Here is a 19,058-nt window from a genome sequence, read left to right as displayed (position 1 = left end):
GGGCAGGAGGGGCAGGGGCCCCCACCTAGCAGACGCCGCGGAACGACACCTCTTCGGGAAGCAGCCCCGGAATGCTCCGCCAAGCCACCCACCCACCTGGGCGGCCCAGCTCCTGCGCCCGGCATCCGCATACCGCTCACGGTGAGCATGGCGCTGGTGTGGTCATCGCGGCTCTCGCACACGTACTCCCCCGCATCCTCTGCCCGCAGGCCCGACACAGTGAGCGAGCGCTGAAGCCCCGCAGCCGCCATCTGGAAGCGTTTGCCGGCCCGGAGTTGCGTGCTCCCGCGGCGCCACACCACCTGGGCCTGCGCCGGGCTCAGCTCGCAGACCAGCTTCACTGTGCCGCCCAGCTCCCCGCTCACGGGCTCCAGGGGACGGCAGAACTTGGCAGCCACCTCTGGGGGAGGGGAGGGGAGGGGACGTCAGCCTGGTGGGGCTCGGGCCATAGGACCAGCTCTGAGCTGCCTGGTCGTGCGCCCTGAGCCTCACCCAGTCTCCACTCCAGAACGCTGCAAACAAGGGGTTCCCAGAGGACCTCCCCATGACCCCACTCACCTTCCACCTGCACCGGGAAGTCCTGCTCCTCTGCGCCCAGGCGGCAGCTGTAGACGGCACTGTCCAGGGTCTGTGCGCCACGCACAGTCAGGGTGTGGGTGTCCCCCAGGCTGGCCATCTCATGCCGCTTGCTGCTGCGAATCTCGACACCGTCCTTGAGCCACGTCACCGCGGCCACAGAGGGTGTGGCCAGCGTGGCTGTCAGGACGATGTCCTCGTGTTCCCTGACCACCAGAGGTTCCCTGCGTCTGGGTCTCTCCAGGGTCGGGGGCTCAAGTTCCGGCTCTGGAGGGCGGGGGCGGGGGGTGACCAACAAGCATTAGAGGGGAGACCCTCGCATCCCTGGCCTGGGTCCCGTCCCCCCTCCAGGCCACATGGTGGGAGAAGACTTGAAATGAAACTGCCCGGGCTGTCCAGCTCTCCACTGCTGCCTCTCTGCTGAGCAAGCCAGACAGTGAATGCAACAGGGCCACACTCTGCCTGCCAGGCACCATCCAGGCTCACAGGGGCAGTACAGAGCAGCCCGGAGGGACCACCTGGGGCCACAAGCTCTGTCCCACCAAGAGCTGAGAGTCTAGGATCCCTGCCCCCATCCCCAAGGGAAGATGGGCCCCATGAGCAGCTAATGCAGGGAAAGTAGGGCACACAGTGACCCTGACACAGCCTGGGGGCTGGGCCAAAATCCCAGAAGAGCAGTGGGGAGCAGGGCCAGGAAGGGAGGCAGAGGAGGACGGTCTCTGTAGAAGAACCCTCATGCGGAGTGGAGAGACCAGGCAAAGACTGAGAGGGATGAAACAGCCTGAGAGCCTCCAGCAGCCAAGCATGGGGGCAAAGCCAAGGCAGAGAAGGGGGAAGGGGAAGGCCCTGGGAGGGGACCCAAGAGCGTCCCTGTGAGGGCTGACCCAGGGGAGCACCTGGAAGGAGCACACTGGCTGCTGGACTGGGGGCAAGGGCCACAGCTGGGGACAGGGACAGTGTCAGCCACCTCAGAACACTGAAACCCAGTGATGTCATCAGCAGCCAGGAGGGGCAGGAGGGACGGGAGCAGGCAACAAACCAGCTTGGCTCAGGCACAGGACAGGATGGGCATCTGAGCAGAGGCCGACACAATGGGCTGACCTCAATGCAGCTGGACGGTCAGGGCCCCAAGGCCAGAGACAGGGACTCCAGACCCAATGGGGGCAGGGGCATCCAAGGCCAGAAGCTCCTCAGAGCAGGACTGGGCTCCACAGCTGCCCAGGAAGAATTAATATGGGCATAGTGCCCCTTGCCAACGACAGGCAAGGAATGGCCATTTCAGCAGACTACAGGCCTTAGCAGCCTGCAGATGACTGAGAAAGCCTGTGGCAGGTTTCATGCTGGGAGAGGTGGGGATGTGATGGAGAGATGCAGGAACCTGGGGAAGCAGATGCCAAAAGTGGCCTGGACTAGGGGCTGTGGCAAGCATCCCGCAACTCAAGGACCTTCCCAGTGGACAGAGCCCTGGGGCTGACCGCATCAGAGGAGAACCCAGCACAGGCCCAACACACACATGTCCCCCAACCCTGCTGGAGATGTGCTAATTTCCCCCAATTTGTCAGGTGCTCAGCCTCTACACCCAACCCTGGCACCCACCTGTGACATCCAGGTGGAAGGAGACGCTCTGGCCCCCGGCCTCGCAGCTGTACTCCCCGGCATCTGCCTTGCCCGCCTGCTGCACCACCAGCCTCCGGGTGCAGCCCTTGGCCTCCACACGCACTTTTGAGCTCGAACTCAGCTTCTTTCCGTCCTTGTACCACGTCACCTCCGTCTGGGCCTGGGCCACCTCGCAGCTCAGCGTGGCACTGGCCCCCGCCACGGCCTGCACTTCACTGCGTGCCGGCTGCTCCTTGGCAAACACCACCTTGGGCTCTGGGGACAGGGAGGGATACACGGGTCAAGGACACCATCTCAGTCAGGAAGGCAGCACTAGGGAAAGAAGGCCTGGACAGACGGGAAGGGGGACTGGAAACTTCTCCAGGCTCTGTGCTAGTTGTGCAACAAGTACCCACAATTTATCTATACATTCTACCACTGATCTGTGCATGTTGTTCCAAGTGGGGACTTTGTGAAAGATTTCTTCCATGCACATATTCCTCTAGGAAAGGAACTGTGGGATCAGGAGGCATGCACACCTCAACCTTCCTAGAGGATGCGGCGTCTTTCCCACATGACTGAGCAGAGAACGTTCCCACCCACAGCGCAGGAGAGTTCCTGAGGCTCCATGCTGTTGTCAACTGTTGGCAATCTGGTAGTTGTACTTCCTGAGCTCTCTTTTGCATGGTCCTGATGATTTACAAAGTGGAGCACCATTTCTGATCTTTTTGGCTTTTGGTGTTTGCCCTTCTGTAGTGTCATTGCAAGGCTTTTGCCCAGTTAGCAGTAGATTGTCTGTCTTTTCCTTATTCATTTTCAGGAGCTCTTTATATATTTATGTTAGAACTTTGAGAATTATGGGTGTGTAAATAACTTCTCCATCTTTGTCACTTGTTTTTTCATCTTTTATGTGTCTTCTGTTGATATAAAGTTCTTAGTTTTAATACAGGCAAGTATGTCAATTTGTCCCTTGTGATTAATGCATTTATATCCTATTTAAGAAACCTTTTATTACCCTCAGTTCATTAAATAATCTATATTAGCTGCTAAGAGCTTGCTTTATCTTTCACATTGGAGTCTCTAACCCACCTGGAGTTGGTGTTTGTGTGTGCTGTGAGGGAGACATCCATTTTTATTATAGAGGAATAGATATAAAAATAGAGATATATGTATACAGTTACATGGTATTAGCACAGTTTATGAAAAGACCATCCTTTCTCTATACCACACACTAGCACTACAGAGTTAAAAAACAGAAAAGGGATGGGGGAGTCTGGTTATGTGCGGGGCTGTTTCAGAGCTCACTATTCTGTTCCTTTGTTCTGTGTATTTATCCCTGCATTGAAACCCAGTTGTCTTCACTACCGTAGCTTTATAATAAGTTTGGTATCTTGCAGATGAAATGCTCTCACTTTATGAGTGCTTCGGTTCCACTTGACTCTTGGAATCAACTAGTCAATTTTGACACACCCACAAAAGAACTTTTCTTTGGGTTTTGATTAGGAATGGACATCTTTGTGCCTTCCATGCATATCCCACCATTCATTTAGCACTGTCTCCCTAAAGTATTTAATAATATCCTGCTCAGAAGCCTTAAACATATTTTATTAGACATGGAATTAGAAGCATGATACTTCTGATGCTATTATAATTGTCTTAAAATATCCTTTTCTGACTCTTTGTTGCTAGTACGTCAACATAGAAGTGTTTTCTGTGTATTTTGTATGTGGCAGTCTTCCTTAACTTTCTTACTAACTCTAAAAATTCTTCCTTTTCTACCTTCTGCATTAATAATCTTATCATCTGTGAAGTCCACTTTTGCTTTATCTAAATTTTATTGCTTTATATTCCTCCTTATAGGCTGTACAATGTTGGACACAAGTTGTGATAGTGGAGCCACTTGAAATGCTCCAATTAAAAAGAAAAGCTTTCAAGGTTTCCCTATAAGTGTGATGTTTGCTGTTGTTTTCTTTAGCACCCTGTATCAAATTAAGAAACTATCCTTTTATTACTAGTTTATTAATACAAATATATGCTACTACATTTCATAAAACTCTTATTCTGAATATGATGTAAAAAATTTATCAAGCACTTTTATTCTGCATTCTTTTAGGTAAAAACATGCTTTTTCTCTTTTAGCTTCTTAATGTTATGGATTGTATGGATTTTTCTGATGTTCTGATGTTGAACCACCCTTGCATTCCTGGATTAAGATCTGAGTGTATTGTGCTCTTCATGTATTGCTCCACTCACTTTGCCAATATTTTGTATAGGATTTTGATATTGACATCCATAAAAGATTGGCCTGTAATTTCAATTCTTTATACTTTCTTTGTCAGATTTTGGTATCGATGCTATATGCTAGCTACATAAAATGAGTTAAAGAGCATATATATATATACACACATATCTCTATATATCCATATATATGTATATCTCCATATATACATATATATATGTATATCCCTTTTCCATTCTCTTAAAGAATCTCAAAGAATGTGGAATAATTTCTTTCCAGAATATTTTATATAAATTGCCAGTAGAGCCACTGAGCTTAATCTTGTTCTATGAGAAGATTCTTTTATTATGTTTCCCTTTAGTTAAAAGGTTATTAGACTGTTCAAGTTGTTAATTTCTTCTTGTGTAAGTTTTGGTATAGTTTTCTAAGAATTGGCCACTATTTCAAAACTTTCAAATTTACTTGTGTGAAATAATATCGTGTTTTATTATAATAATGTCAAATGATTCATAGTGGGTTTCTTGGTATCTATATACACCTATGAATCATTATATACTAATACGATATCAAACTGTTATGTGGTGGCACTTAGGAGTCAATGCAGGACCACAGCCCATCTCTATTTGAGGTTAACCTCTCTTAACAAGAGGAAACTAAAGTTAATTCGCAGACACCTCTGTGAACCAGCCCAGAAGGTACAGACACACACAAGAGTCATTAGGAAATGATATGAAATAAATACCGCTTTACCAGTCAGTGGCTGCTACTACCATACCTCATCTTTAACAAAGCATGCTGGTGTAAGAAAAGCTCCTTACTACTCTCCATTTCTAAATTTATACATCAAACTCCAAAGGAAATACTGACACAGAATATACTAATTGAAAGAGAAAAGGAAACCAAAATTTGCTTTCAGATGAATGTGCCATATCTCAGAGGTGCATATCAAAGGCATATATCTACCAACCCTCTTCTCTTGGTTTACTTTGCACAGACATTGCAACAGAACAGGAACCTATATTTTCCAACATTTGGGTACATACATAACTTCTACAACCATGTACAAGGAAGGAAGAGTGTCCCAAAACAACTAAAACTTTGCTGATCCAAAATTCAGACTTGAGGTAATGCCAAGTATGATTATGTGCCTGAAACTTCCCCTTATCAGGTTCAAAGAAATACAAACGTCTCTGATTAGGGTGAATCCTCATATGGTGCTGGATGAGGGAATCTGGATGCTGCTAGAACATCCAAAAGTACATTCACATATCCTGAGGTGAGAGACATCTGGTCTACTTGAGACCCCAAGGGTGAGATGGAGCCAGGGTCCTGGACACCAAAGATCACCTGGAACATTACAACATGGAAACACCACTCATGGTGCACAAGAGGGGCCCCTCTTCCTTCCATACCCACCCTTCCCATCCAGTGTCCCTGGGATCAGGCACAAGCATGAAAGTGGGAGGTGGGAAGATGGGAGATGTAAAGAGATTAAATGTGATGGAAAGACCACTGGGTCTGTCATGGCTATAAGCCAGTCACATCATCTCCAAAAAGGGCTAATTTAGCATCCCTACCAAATAACTGACCTGTGACATCCAGGTGGAAGGAAACCCTCTGGCCCCTGGCTTCACAGCTGTACTCTCCAGCATCCACCTTCCCTGCCTGCTGCACCACCAGCTGCCGGGTGCAGCCCTTGGCCTCCACACGCACTTTCGAGCTCGCACTCAGCTTCTTCCCATCCTTGTACCACATCACCTCCGTCTGGGCCTGGGCCATCTCGCAACTCAGCGTGGCACTGGCTCCCGCCATGGCCTGCACTTCACTGCGTGTTGGCTGCTCCTTGGCAAACACCACCATGGGCTCTGGGGGAAGGGAGGGATGAATAGGGTCAAAGATACCATCTAAGTCAAGATGCAGCACTGTGGAAAGATCGACTAAAGACGAAGGCAGGAAGGCAGGAAGACAGGAAACTTCTCCAGGCTTTGCACCAGCTGTGTGACCTAGAGAAGCTCCACCACCTTCTCAGCAACAAGTGACACAATTTATTTCTACATTCTCCTGATCTATGTAGGCTGTTCCAGTGAGAAGCTGGGAAAGACTTCTCCCCTGCACAAATCCTCTAGGAGAGGAACCGTAGAGTCATGCATTCCTCAGCCTTCCTAGATGAGGCCAGAGTCTTTCCCATACAATTGTGCAGGGCATGTTCTCATCTGCAGTGAATGAGAGTTCCTGAGGCTCCACCCTCTTGCTTACTCTCAGTATTGTCAACTGTTGGCAACCTGGTGGGAGTGAAGTTACACCATCTGTGGCTGTCTATTGCATGGTCCTGATGATTCACAAAGTGAAGAATCTTTATGAATTTTTTGGTCATTCTGTGGTTTACTCTTCTGTGGTGTCACTGTTCAAGTTTTCCACAATTTTCAAAATTAGCATTGTCTGTCTTTTCCATATTCATTTAGGAGCTCTTTATATAAATAAATGCTAGAGAGTGTTGATGCTTATGTGTGTTTATCTATCCTCCCCATTTTTGTGCTCTACCTTTTCATTCCTTTATGATGTTTCTGGTGAAATTAAGTTATTTAATTAAGTCTGTTACAGGCAAATATATCAATTTGATATCAATTTGTCCTTTGTGGTTTCTGCATTTATGTTCTGTTTAAAAATCATTCATTATCCTGAGGTCATTAAATAACCTCTATTATCTGATAAAAGCTTGTTTTACCTTTCACACTGAGGTCTCTAACCTGCCTGGAGTTGGTTCTTTGTGTGCTAGGAGGTAGATTCCAGTGTTATTTTATTTTTCCATATAGTTAATGGTCTTAGTACCATTTATGAAAAGACCCTCCTTTCTCTCCACCTCAGCGCGAACTCACCATTCCATTCCCTTGGGCTATTTATCTACCTCTGCACTGAGACCCACTTGCCCAAACTGCTGTAACATAAAATGAAAGTCTTGATTTAGGTGAGAGCAAATGTCCTCATTCTGTTCTTTGACTGGCTTTTGCAATCAACTTGTCAATATTCTCACACCCAAAAGAACTATTATTTGGGGTTTAATGGGAATTGAACACTTCTAGGTCTTTCATAGATTCATATCCATTTATTTGTATCTTTTGCCTGCCTCTCTATAATATCTAATCATTTCTCCCACAAAGTGTCTCAAGATTCTTTCTTAGACTTGGAACTGGTAAAATGACCCATCTAATGTTATTGTAACTCTTTGAAAATTTCATTTTCTAGTTTCTTGTTTCTGGTATATAGATATAGAACTGTTTTCTGTATATTATTTTTGTATGTGGTAATGTTTCCCAACTCTCTTACTAAGTGTAGTAATTAATGTTTCTAGATTTTCTAAACTGATAATCATATCATCTGTGTGTTCCAATTTCCCTCCTTACTGTGCTATAAATGTAGCATTACAGTGGTGAAAGTTGGTTTCCTTGTCTTGTTCCCTACTTCAAAGGCAATGCTTTCAAGGTTTCATTTTATGTGTGACGTTAGCTAGTTTTCTCTATACTACCAATTATTAAATGAAAGAAGAACCTTTTATTTATACTTTGGTAAGAATTTTATGGCAGGAATTGATGCTAAATTTTATCAAGTATTTCTCCTGGATATATGATGTTATATTTCATTGAGTATTTTTAATCTCCATTTATTGGGGAAGTAGTATCATTTTTCTTTTATTTTCTTGATGTCAATCTTTCTATACATTTTCTACTGTTCCTTGCATTAGATAAACCTTGCACTCCTGCAATATGACTGTTCTCAGAGTGTATTTTCCTCTTGATAACCTGTTGAATTCAGTTTGCTACTATTTTGTTGAAGATATTAGCCTTGATATCATCAATAGATTAAACTGTGTTACTTCTTCATATTTACCTTGTCAGATTTTGGTATCAATGATATGTTCTACACATAAAATGAATTAGAGAGTGTATTCCATATTTCAATACTACAGAAGAATCTGTATGAACATGGAATAATTGCATTCCAGAATACTCAGCACAATTTAACAGTAGAATGAGTGGGCTTAGATTTCTGCTGTGAGATTATTTATTATGGTTCCATTTATTTAAAACACTATCGGCTGGCAGATAAAGCTTTTGACAAAATTCAACACCCATTTATAATAAAAACCCTCCAGAAAGTAGGCATAGAGGGAACTTACCTCAACATAATAAAGGCCATATATGACAAACCCACAGCCAACATCGTTCTCAATGGTTAAAAACTGAAACCATTTCCTCTAAGATCAGAGACAAGACAAGGTTGCCCACTCTCACCACTATTATTCAACATAGTTTTGGAAGTGTTAGCCACAGCAATCAGAGAAGAAAAAGAAATAAAAGGAATCCAAATCGGAAAAGAAGAAGTAAAGCTGTCACTGTTTGCAGATGACATGATACTATACATAGAGAATCCTAAAGATGCTACCAGAAAACTACTAGACCTGATCAATGACTTTGGTAAAGTAGCAGGATACAAAATTAATGCACAGAAATCTCTTGCATTCCTATACACTAATGATGAAAAATCTGAAAGAGAAATTAAGGAAACACTCGCATTTATCATTGCAACAAAAAGAATAAAATACCTCGGAATAAACCTACCTAAGGAGACAAAAGACCTCTATGCAGAAAACTATAAGACACCAATGAAAGAAATTAAAGGTAATACAAACAGATGGAGAGATAGACCATGTTCTTGGACTGGAAGATTCAACATTGAGAAAATGACTATACTACCCAAAGCAATCTACAGATTCAATGTAATCCCTATCAAACTACCAATGGCATTTTTCACAGAAGTAGAACAAAAAATTTCACAATTTGTATAGAAACATAAAGGACCGCGAATAGCCAAAGCAATCTTGAGAAAGAAAAACGGAGCTGGAGGAATCAGGCTCCCAGACTTCAGACTATACAACAAAGCTACAGTAATCAAGACAGTATGGTACTGACACAAAAACAGAAATATAGATCAATGGAACAGGATAGAAAGCACAGAGATAAACCCACACACATAGGGTCACCTTATCTTTAATAAAGGAGGCAAGAATATATGATGGAGAAAAGACAGCCTCTTCAATAAGTGGTGTTGGGAAAACTGGACAACTACATGTAAAAGAATGAAATTAGAACACTCCCTAACACCATACACAAAAATAAACTCAAAATGGATTAAAGACCTAAATGTAAGGCCAGACACTATCAAACTCTTAGAGGAAAACAGAGGCAGAACACTCTATAACATAAATCACAACAAGATCCTTTTCGACCCACCTCCTAGAGAAATGGAAATAAAAACAAAAATAAACAAATGGGACCTAATGAAACTTAGAAGCTTTTTCAGAGCAAAGGAAACCATAAACAAGACGAAAACACAACCCTCAGAATGGGAGAAAATATTTGCAAATGAAGCAACTGACAAAGGATTAATCTCCAAAATATACAAGCAGTTCATGCAGCTCAATATGCGAAAAACAAACAACCCAATCCAAAAATGGGCAGAAGACCTAAATGGACATTTCTCCAAAGAAGATATACAGATTGCCAACAAACACATGAAAGGATGCTCAACATCACTAATCATTAGAGAAATGCAAATCAAAACTACAATGAGGTATCACCTCAAACCAGTCAGAATGGCCATCATCAAAAAATCTATAAACAATGAATGCTGGAGAGGGTGTGGAGAAAAGAGAACCCTCTTGCACTGTTGGTGGGAATGTCAATTGATACAGCCACTATGGAGAACAGTATGGAGGTCCCTTAAAAAACTAAAAATAGAACTACCATATGACCCAGCAATCCCACTACTGGGTATAAACTCTGAGAAAACCATAATTCAAAAAGAGTCATGTACTACAATGTTCATTGCAGCTCTATTTACAATAGCCAGGACATGGAAACAACCTAAGTGTCCATTGACAGATGAATGGATAAAGAAGATGTGGCACATATATACAATGGAATATTCCTCAGCCATAAAAAGAAACGAAATTGAGTTATTTGTAGTGAGGTGGATGGACCTGGAGTCTGTCATACAGAGTGAAGTAGTCAGAAAGAGAAAAACAAATACCATATGCTAACACATATATATGGAATCTAAAAAAAGAAAAAAATGGTTCTGAAGAACCTAGGGGCAGGACAGGAATAAAGACGCAGACATAGAGAATGGACTTGAGGACATGGGGAGGGGGAAGGGTAAGCTGGGACGAAGTGAGAGAGTGGCATGGTCATATATACATTACCAGATGTAAAATAGTGGGAAGCAGCCGCATAGCACAGGGAGATCAGCTCGGTGCTTTGTGACCACCTAGAGGGGTGGGATAGGGAGGGTGGGAGGGAGACGCAAGAGGGAGGAGATATGGGGATATATGTATATGTATAGTGGATTCACTTTGTTATGAATCAGAAACTAACACACCATTGTAAAGCAATTATACTCCAGTAAAGATGTTAAAAAAAAAAAGATTGTCGGCTGTACAACTTGTCTATTTTCCATTGTGTGAGTTTTGTCATAGTTTTCTAGGAACTGATCAATTTGTAATCCTCTGTTCTTTGTGAATTTTGTACACACCTTGCAACAAAATATGGATCTATATTTTGCTACATCTGTGTTCAGAGAGCTTACTTATCAATGTGAAAATTGCTGTCCCAGGACACCTAAAACTTTATAACACAAAATTCAGCCATGAAATAATTCCAAGTATTATTGTGTGGCCAACATTTTACCTTATTCTGCTTCAATGAATTGAAACATCTCTTACTAACAGGAACCCTCAAGTGTTCTTGCTAAAGATATAGATGACCTGCCACAAAAACCCCAGGGGACAGATATCTCATCTACCTCAGCCCTATGCAACAGGTAGACCCAGAGTAACAGACACCAAAGACCACCAATGGAGTCTGAACAAGCTAGGAAAATGTGACTAAGGATTATCACATGGAAAACAACCCATGATATAAAAGAACTGCCTCTCTCCCTCCAGGATACACCCAACAATCCATGTTTCCATGAACTTAGATGTAGAAATGTTTTCTGCATATTGATTTCTTTAAACACTAATCCTACTCAAGAATCGTACACAGTCTAAAAATTATTTCTGGGGTTCTCTGAATTGATAATCACATCATCAGCATATTCCAACTTTAGATTCATGAAAACTTTTGCCAGTGATTTTATGATCCTTCATACTTGACTCAGTGGTTAGAGTGGCCTATGTGTACTGTCACTCACATCAGGGTTTCCAGATACCCATTAACAGGGATGTTGCTGTTGCTGCTATTGTATATGTATTTTATAATATTAAAAAAAGAACACTTTTATACAGTTTGCTAAAATATTATGGAAGGAACTGATGGTCCATTTTACCAAATTTTTGCCTCGATATAGGACGTTTAAATTTAATCAACCATTTGATTCTGTGCTCATTGAGATGATCACATTTTTTGCATTCAGTCTGTTAATGTCAAGCCTTGTATCTATTAACGTTGCCAACATTCAACCCAAGGTGCAATCCTGCAATATGACTTTCATAACTGATCTCTACCCCCTACATACATGACTGAATTCCTTTTACTAACATTTAATTTATGATTTGGGCTTTGATAATCACAATAGATACATCTGGAATTTCACTCATTCTTCCTGCCTTTCTTGTGTGGTTCTGGTATCTATGTTATATTCTGTGCATAAAAAAAGTTATGGAGTGCATCTCCTCCTTCTGTCTCTAAGACCATCTCCACAAGCATGGAATAATAGTTTTTCAGGACATTTTGTAGAGTGTACCAGAGAACTATGAGATAGTTCTTGAGAAAATTTTTCACTATTTTTCCTACTGATTGACAAGTCATACAACTCTTTGAGTTTTCTGTATCTTCTTCTGTCAGTTTCCATACAGCTGGCCAGGATTTAGTCAAACTTCACAACTTTTCAGAGCTTTTATTTTAGAACACTCTCTAATATTCTCCAAATGCCACATTTTACAGAAATGCCCAGTGGGATCTACGGTATCTATACACACCCATAAATCATCCTATGCTCGCACGGTCTCAAACAGTAATGGGTTGGCACCTAGTACTCAATGTGGGATAGCAGCCCATCCCAACTCAGCATTAAGGCTCTCTTCACACAAGATGAGAAACCTGATTTCTTAGACTGCTCATTCTTCCAGCCACGAGGCAAAGATACTCACTAACCTTTAGGAAAATACAACAAAATAAAGACTGTTTTGCCCGGCAGAGGCTGCTGCTAGTACACTAACTCCTCATTAGCAAAGCACAGTCACGGGGCAGAAGCAACTTTTTCCTTTCCATTCCTAAATTCATCAAAATAAGGCCACGGAGAATACCGACCCGCAGCATCCAAACAGTTTGAAGAAAAAGACAAAATCCTATTGCATTTAAGAAGATCACCCTAGATAGCACAGGTGACTCTATACCATTCCTCCTTTCTTTCTCCCTTTGCAAGGTAGTGATAACAAAACTTGGGCTTATCTTTTGCTACCTACAGGCAACCGGAGCTTCCCTATCCAGGAAAAGGAAGGAAGGGCATCCCAGGAACCTGAAATCTGATGGTCAAAGGTTCACTCTTAAGATAATTCCAAGCGGGACGGTGTGACCAGTATCTCCACGAATCCGGGAACAAGGAAGTTGAAACCTCATCTGACAAACTGAGACCCGGCATGAGCTGACAGATGAGGGCATGTGGTAGGTGTCAGGAAAGATATACGATGGGAGGAAAGTCATATATCCGCAGGTCGACCTGAGACGCCACGAACCAGGGATGCCAGGGTCCCAAAACCAGGAAAAACAGGAAGGTTCTGGGCAGGTGCTAAGACACGGTGACGAGGCTGTACCACATGGAAACAGGTGGACACAAATGGCCCCTCTTCCTTCCACGCCCACCCTCTCCATCCAACCTCCCCCAGGCAAAAATGGCTATAAACGTGGGACGTGGAAGACTGGGAGGCTACAGGAGAGTGAACACCAGTCTGTGGAGGCCGCAAGACAGTCCCCTCGTCACCTCCAAATAGGCTAGCTTAGTATCCTCCTCCAGGACTGACCTGTGACATCCAGGTGGAAGGAGACGCTCTGGCCCCCGGCCTCGCAGCTGTACTCCCCGGCATCTGCCTTGCCCGCCTGCTGCACCACCAGCCGCCGCCCTCGGCCCGTGGCTTCCACACGCACTTTCGAGCTCGAACTCAGCTTCTTTCCGTCCTTGTACCACGTCACCTCCGTCTGGGCCTGGGCCACCTCGCAGCTCAGCGTGGCACTGGCCCCCGCCACGGCCTGCACTTCACTGCGTGCCGGCTGCTCCTTGGCAAACACCACCTTGGGCTCTGGGGACAGGGAGGGATACACGGGTCAAGGACACCATCTCAGTCAGGAAGGCAGCCCCGGGCAAAGGAGACCTGAGTGGGGAGCCGAGGGCCAGGCGGGTGTGAGGGGTGCGGAGGTGAGGCGGGGGCCAAGCTGGAAACTTCTCCAGGCTCTAAACCAGCCATGTGGCCTGCGGAAGTCCCCCTGCTTTTCTCAGTGACAGGTAACACAAGTGATGCATTCTCCCCCGGGTCCGCTTTTGGAAGAAACTTCTCCCCTGCTCATGGCATCTGCGGGGTCACACGCAAGTGTTCCCAAACCTTCCCAGATGGGGCCACAGTCTTCTCCATATGCCTAAGCAGGGAACTTTGCACCTGCAGTCCAGGCAAGTCACTGAGGATCGTTGCCCTGGCCTACACCTAGTATGGTCAACTTGTGCAAATCAGGGGGGTGGGCTGGCACTTCCCCGTGGCTTTCTTTCCCATTGTCTGAGGAATAAAGAAGCTGAGCACCTTTTCCCATACAACTGGGGTCCCCATTGCTCTTTTGTTCTTCCTGGTGACATTATTCACATTTTTGCCCACTCACCCATAGTAGGCTCTCTCTTCTCTCCATTCAGCTCTAGGCAATTTTTATGCATTGAAATACTACAGAAGGACAGATTGCTAGCTTTCATGGTTATTCCCAACTGTGGGACTCGCACTTTCACTGTGAGATCGAGTCATCCCATGAATCAAAGATTTTCCCGTCAATACTGTCACCGATGTCCATTTCAGCGCTCTGAGTCTGAAGCATTTGTATTCCATTTAAGAAAACTTCCTTTACCTTCGGTCTTTAAAGAAACCACGGTATCGCCGGACTCTTTTTTGCTTTGTACCTTTTAACACTGAGGTTTCTAACCCACCACGAGTATACTTTTGTGTGTGGTGTGAATTTTCAGTACACTTTAATTTTTCCCTATGGGTAAGTGGTCCAAGCACTATTTATGAAGACAACATCCCTCCTCGACTTCTCGAAGAGACAGAACAGTAACAGATGAAATTGTGGCGGAGGGGAGGGGGCTGGGAGGGGGACAGGAGGGGGGATTTTCCGTGGTGGTGCAGGAAACCATTGCTGCAAGGAGCTCTTTCTGACCTCACTACTACATTCCTCTGATGCGGTAAATATAGCCGAACTGGGATCCCCTTATCTTGAAAACTATATAGGCTCACGATAATACTTGACAATGGCTCACAAGAAGTGCTCCCACCGTGCTTCTTCAAGCAAATAGCATATTGGCTGTACCTTGCCTTTGGAATCTGCCTGCTAGTCTACCATCCGACCACCCAAAACACAAATTTCCTTCGATTTTCATTGTTAATCAACATCTTTGATTTTTCTCCTCAGATTACTGTCCATCGAATGAAACCGCTGACTCTCTCTTAAGAATGTGTAATAATTTCCCCACATAGTCTCATAGCAACTTTTATCAGACCTGGAATTAGAAACATGATACAATTGTGCCATCTTAACTCTTTCAAAAAAGGTTCACTTTCCAAGCGTTTCTCGCCAGGACTTAGCTGTGGAAATGTCTTCTGCATGTTGATTCTCTTCCACCCTAATCTTACTCAAGAATCGTACACAGCCTAATAATTCATCCATCGGATTGCCTGAGTTGGTAATCACATCATCATCAGCAAATTCTACCTTGAGTTTTTCTAAACCCTTTGCCAGGGATTTTATGCTCCTCCTCACTCCACTCAGTGGTGACAGTGGCCCACTGTACAGCATTCTCCCTCACATCAAAGATTTCCAGGGACACGTTCAGTGGGATGCTGCTCTTGTTGTTGCTGTTGTTGTTGTTGGAGGAATTTTATTATAACGTTACAAAAAGAACACTTTTGTACACTAGGATAAGAATTATCTGGCAGGAACTGGTGCTGAGTTTTATAACACTTTTTGCTTGGACCTCAGACGATCAAGTTGCATCTACCATTTGATTCTCTACTCGTTCAGAGGGCCACATACTTTTGCGTTCAATCTCTTAATGCCAAGCTTTATATCTATTGACTTTGCCAACCTTGAACACAACGTGCAATCCTGGACTACGACTCTCATCACTGGTCTCCACCCCGTGGAGGCACGGCTGAATTCCTGTTGCTGACATTTCTTTTATGATTTTGGCTGTGACATTCGCAATACATACGTCTGGAATTTCATTCATCCTTCCTTCCTTTCTTCTGCGATTCTGATATGCATCGATATTATGTTCTGAACTTAAAGAGAATTATGGAGTGTACCACCTTTTTCTATCTCTAAGACCATCTCCACAAGCATGGAATAACAGTTTTCCAGGATATTTTGTAGACTCTACCAGAGAACTACAAGGTAGTTCCTGGGAAGATTTTTCATTACTGGTCCTACTGATTGACAAGTCATACAACTCTTTGAGTTTTCTATATCTTCTTCTGTCAGTTTTCATACAGTTGCCCAGGATTGAGTCAAACTTCACAACTTTTCAAAGCTTTTATCTTAGAACACTCTCCAATATTCTCCGAAGGCCACATTTTACAGAAATGCCCCGTGGGATCTGGGATATCTATACACACCCATGAATCATCCTATGCTCGCACCGTCTCAAACAGTTATGGGTTGGCACCTAGGAGTCAATGTGGAATGGGAGCCCACCCCTACTCAGCATTAAGGCTCTCTCCACAGAAGACGAGTAACCTGAGTTCTTAGACTGCCTTATGTTCCAGCCACGAGGCAGAGACACTCACTAACCTTTAGGAAAATGCAACGAAATAAAGACTGCTTTGCCAGTAAGAGTCTGCTGCTACTACACTAACTGCTCATTAGCAAAGCAGACTGATGGGGCAGAAGTGACTTTTTCCTTTCTGTTCCTAAATTCATCAATTTGATGCCACAGGGAATAGTGACCTGCAGCGTCCAAACTGTTTGAAGACAAAGGCAAAATCCTATTGCCTTTAAGAAGATCACCCTAAATAGCACAGGTGACTCTGTTCCAATCCTCCTTTCCTTCTCCCTTTGCAAGATCGTGACAACAAAACTTGGGCCTATCTTCTGCTACCTACAGGCAACCGGAGCTTCCTTATCCAGGAAATTGGAGGAACGGCATCCCAGACACCTCCAATCTGATCATCCAAAGTTCACTCCTAAGAAAATTCCAAGCAGGACTGTGTGGCCAATATCTCAACTAATCCACCATCAATGACATTGAAACCCCATCTGGCAAACTGAGACCCGGCAGGAGCCATGTGGTAGATGTCAGGAAAGACGTACCATGGGAGGAAAGTCACATATCCCCAGGCCTACCTCAGACGCCACGCATCAGGGAGAGCCAGGGTCCCGATACCAGGAACAACAGGAAGGCTCTGGGTAGGTGCTGAGACACTGTGACTGAGCCTTACCACATGGAAACAGCTGGACACAAATGGCCCCTCTGCCTTCCACGCCCACCCTCTCCATCCAACCTCCCCCAGGCAAAAATGGCTATAAACGTGGGACGTGGAAGACTGGGAGGCTACAGGAGAGTGAACACCAGTCTGTGGAGGCCGCAAGACAGTCCCCTCGTCACCTCCAAATAGGCTAGCTTAGTATCCTCCTCCAGGACTGACCTGTGACATCCAGGTGGAAGGAGACGCTCTGGCCCCCGGCCTCGCAGCTGTACTCCCCGGCATCTGCCTTGCCCAACTGCTGCACCACCAGCCGCCGCCCTCGGCCCCTGGCTTCCACACGCACTTTCGAGCTCGAACTCAGCTTCTTTCCGTCCTTGTACCACGTCACCTCCGTCTGGGCCTGGGCCACCTCGCAGCTCAGCGTGGCACTGGCCCCCGCCACGGCCTGCACTTCACTGCGTGCCGGCTGCTCCTTGGCAAACACCACCTTGGGCTCTGGGGACAGGGAGGGATACACGGGTCAAGGACACCATCTCAGTCAGGAAGGCAGCCCCGGGCAAAGGAGACCTGAGTGGGGAGCCGAGGGCCAGGCGGGTGCGAAGGGTGCGGAGGTGAGGCGGGGGCCAAGCTGGAAATTTCTCCAGGCTCTGCACCAGGCGTGTGCCCTGCAGACGTCCCCCTGCCTTTCTCAGCGACAAGTAACACAAGTGATGCATTCGCACCCGGGTCCGCGTGAGCTGGTCCGGGGGGTGGGGGGGGGGGCTGGGGGAGGGTGCGCTTTTGGAAGAGACTTCTCCCCTGCTCATGGCATCTGCAGGGTCACACCCTAGTGTTCCCAAACCTTCCCAGATGGGGCCACAGTCTTCTCCATATGCCTAAGCAGGGAACTTTGCACCTGCAGTCCAGGCAAATCACTGAGGCTCGGTGCCCTGGCCTACACTTAGTATGGTCAACTTGTGACAAGCTGGAGGGCGTGCTGGCACCTCCCCGTGGCTTTCTTTTCCATTGTCTGAGGAATAAAGAAGCTGAGCACCTTTTCCCTTACGACTGGGGTCCCCATTGCTCTTTTGTTCTTCCTAGTGACACTATGCAAATTTTTGCCCACTCACCCATAGTAGGCTCTCTCTTCTCTCCATTCATCTCTAGGCACTCTTTATGCATTGAAAGACTACAGAAGGACAGATTGCTAGCTTTCAAGGTTATTCCCAACTGAGGGACTCGCACTTTCACTGTGTGATCGAGTCCTCCGATGAATCAAAGTTTTTACCTTCAAGAGTGTCACCAATGTCCATTTCAGCCCTTTCAGTTTGGAGCATTTGTGTTCCATTTAAGAAAACTTCCTTTACCTTCGGTCTTTAAAGAAACCACGGTATCGCCGGACTCTTGTTTGCTTTGTACCTTTTAACACTGAGGTTTCTAACCCACCACGAGTATACTTTTGTGTGTGGTGTGAATTGTCAGTACACTTTAATTTTTCCCTATGGGTAAGTGGTCCAAGCACTATTTATGAAGGCAATATCCCTCCTTGACTTCTCGAAGAGACAGCACAGTAACAGATGAAATTGTGGCGGAGGGGAGGGGGCTGGGAAGGGGGCAGGAGGGGGGATTTGTCCGTGGTGGTGCAGGAAACCATTGCTGCAAGGAGCTCTTTCTGACCTCACTACTACGTTCCTCTGACGCGGTAAGTATAGCCGCACTGGGATCCCCTTACCTTGAAAACTATATAGCCTCACGATAATTCTTGACAATGGCTCACAGGAAGTGCTCCCACCGTGCTTCTTCAAGCAAATAGCATATTGGCTGTACCTTGCCTTTGGAATCTGCCTGCTAGTCTACCATCCGACCACCCAAAACACAAATTTCCTTCGATTTTCATTGTTAATCAACATCTTTGATTTTTCTCCTCAGATTACTGTC

General features: G+C 45.2%; 1 protein-coding gene across 5 annotated transcripts in view; it reads right to left on the bottom strand.

The window, feature by feature from the left end:
• Positions 1 to 19,058, bottom strand: part of OBSCN (obscurin, cytoskeletal calmodulin and titin-interacting RhoGEF) — a 196,057-nt gene that overhangs the window by 96,280 nt on the left and 80,719 nt on the right. For all 5 annotated transcript variants that reach the window (XM_059917953.1, XM_059917957.1, XM_059917955.1 and 2 more), the window contains exons 22-27: positions 17,361 to 17,636; positions 13,488 to 13,763; positions 6,001 to 6,276; positions 2,173 to 2,448; positions 559 to 843; positions 134 to 400 (exon numbers count right to left, since the gene is read on the bottom strand). In XM_059917953.1, the coding sequence (XP_059773936.1) occupies positions 134 to 400; positions 559 to 843; positions 2,173 to 2,448; positions 6,001 to 6,276; positions 13,488 to 13,763; positions 17,361 to 17,636 (1,656 nt within the window). The remainder of the gene's footprint in view (positions 1 to 133; positions 401 to 558; positions 844 to 2,172; positions 2,449 to 6,000; positions 6,277 to 13,487; positions 13,764 to 17,360; positions 17,637 to 19,058) is intronic.

Source organism: Balaenoptera ricei, chromosome 3, assembly GCF_028023285.1.
Source record: "Balaenoptera ricei isolate mBalRic1 chromosome 3, mBalRic1.hap2, whole genome shotgun sequence".
NCBI classification, from domain to species: domain Eukaryota; kingdom Metazoa; phylum Chordata; class Mammalia; order Artiodactyla; family Balaenopteridae; genus Balaenoptera; species Balaenoptera ricei.
This window is presented reverse-complemented; position numbering and strand designations above follow the sequence as displayed.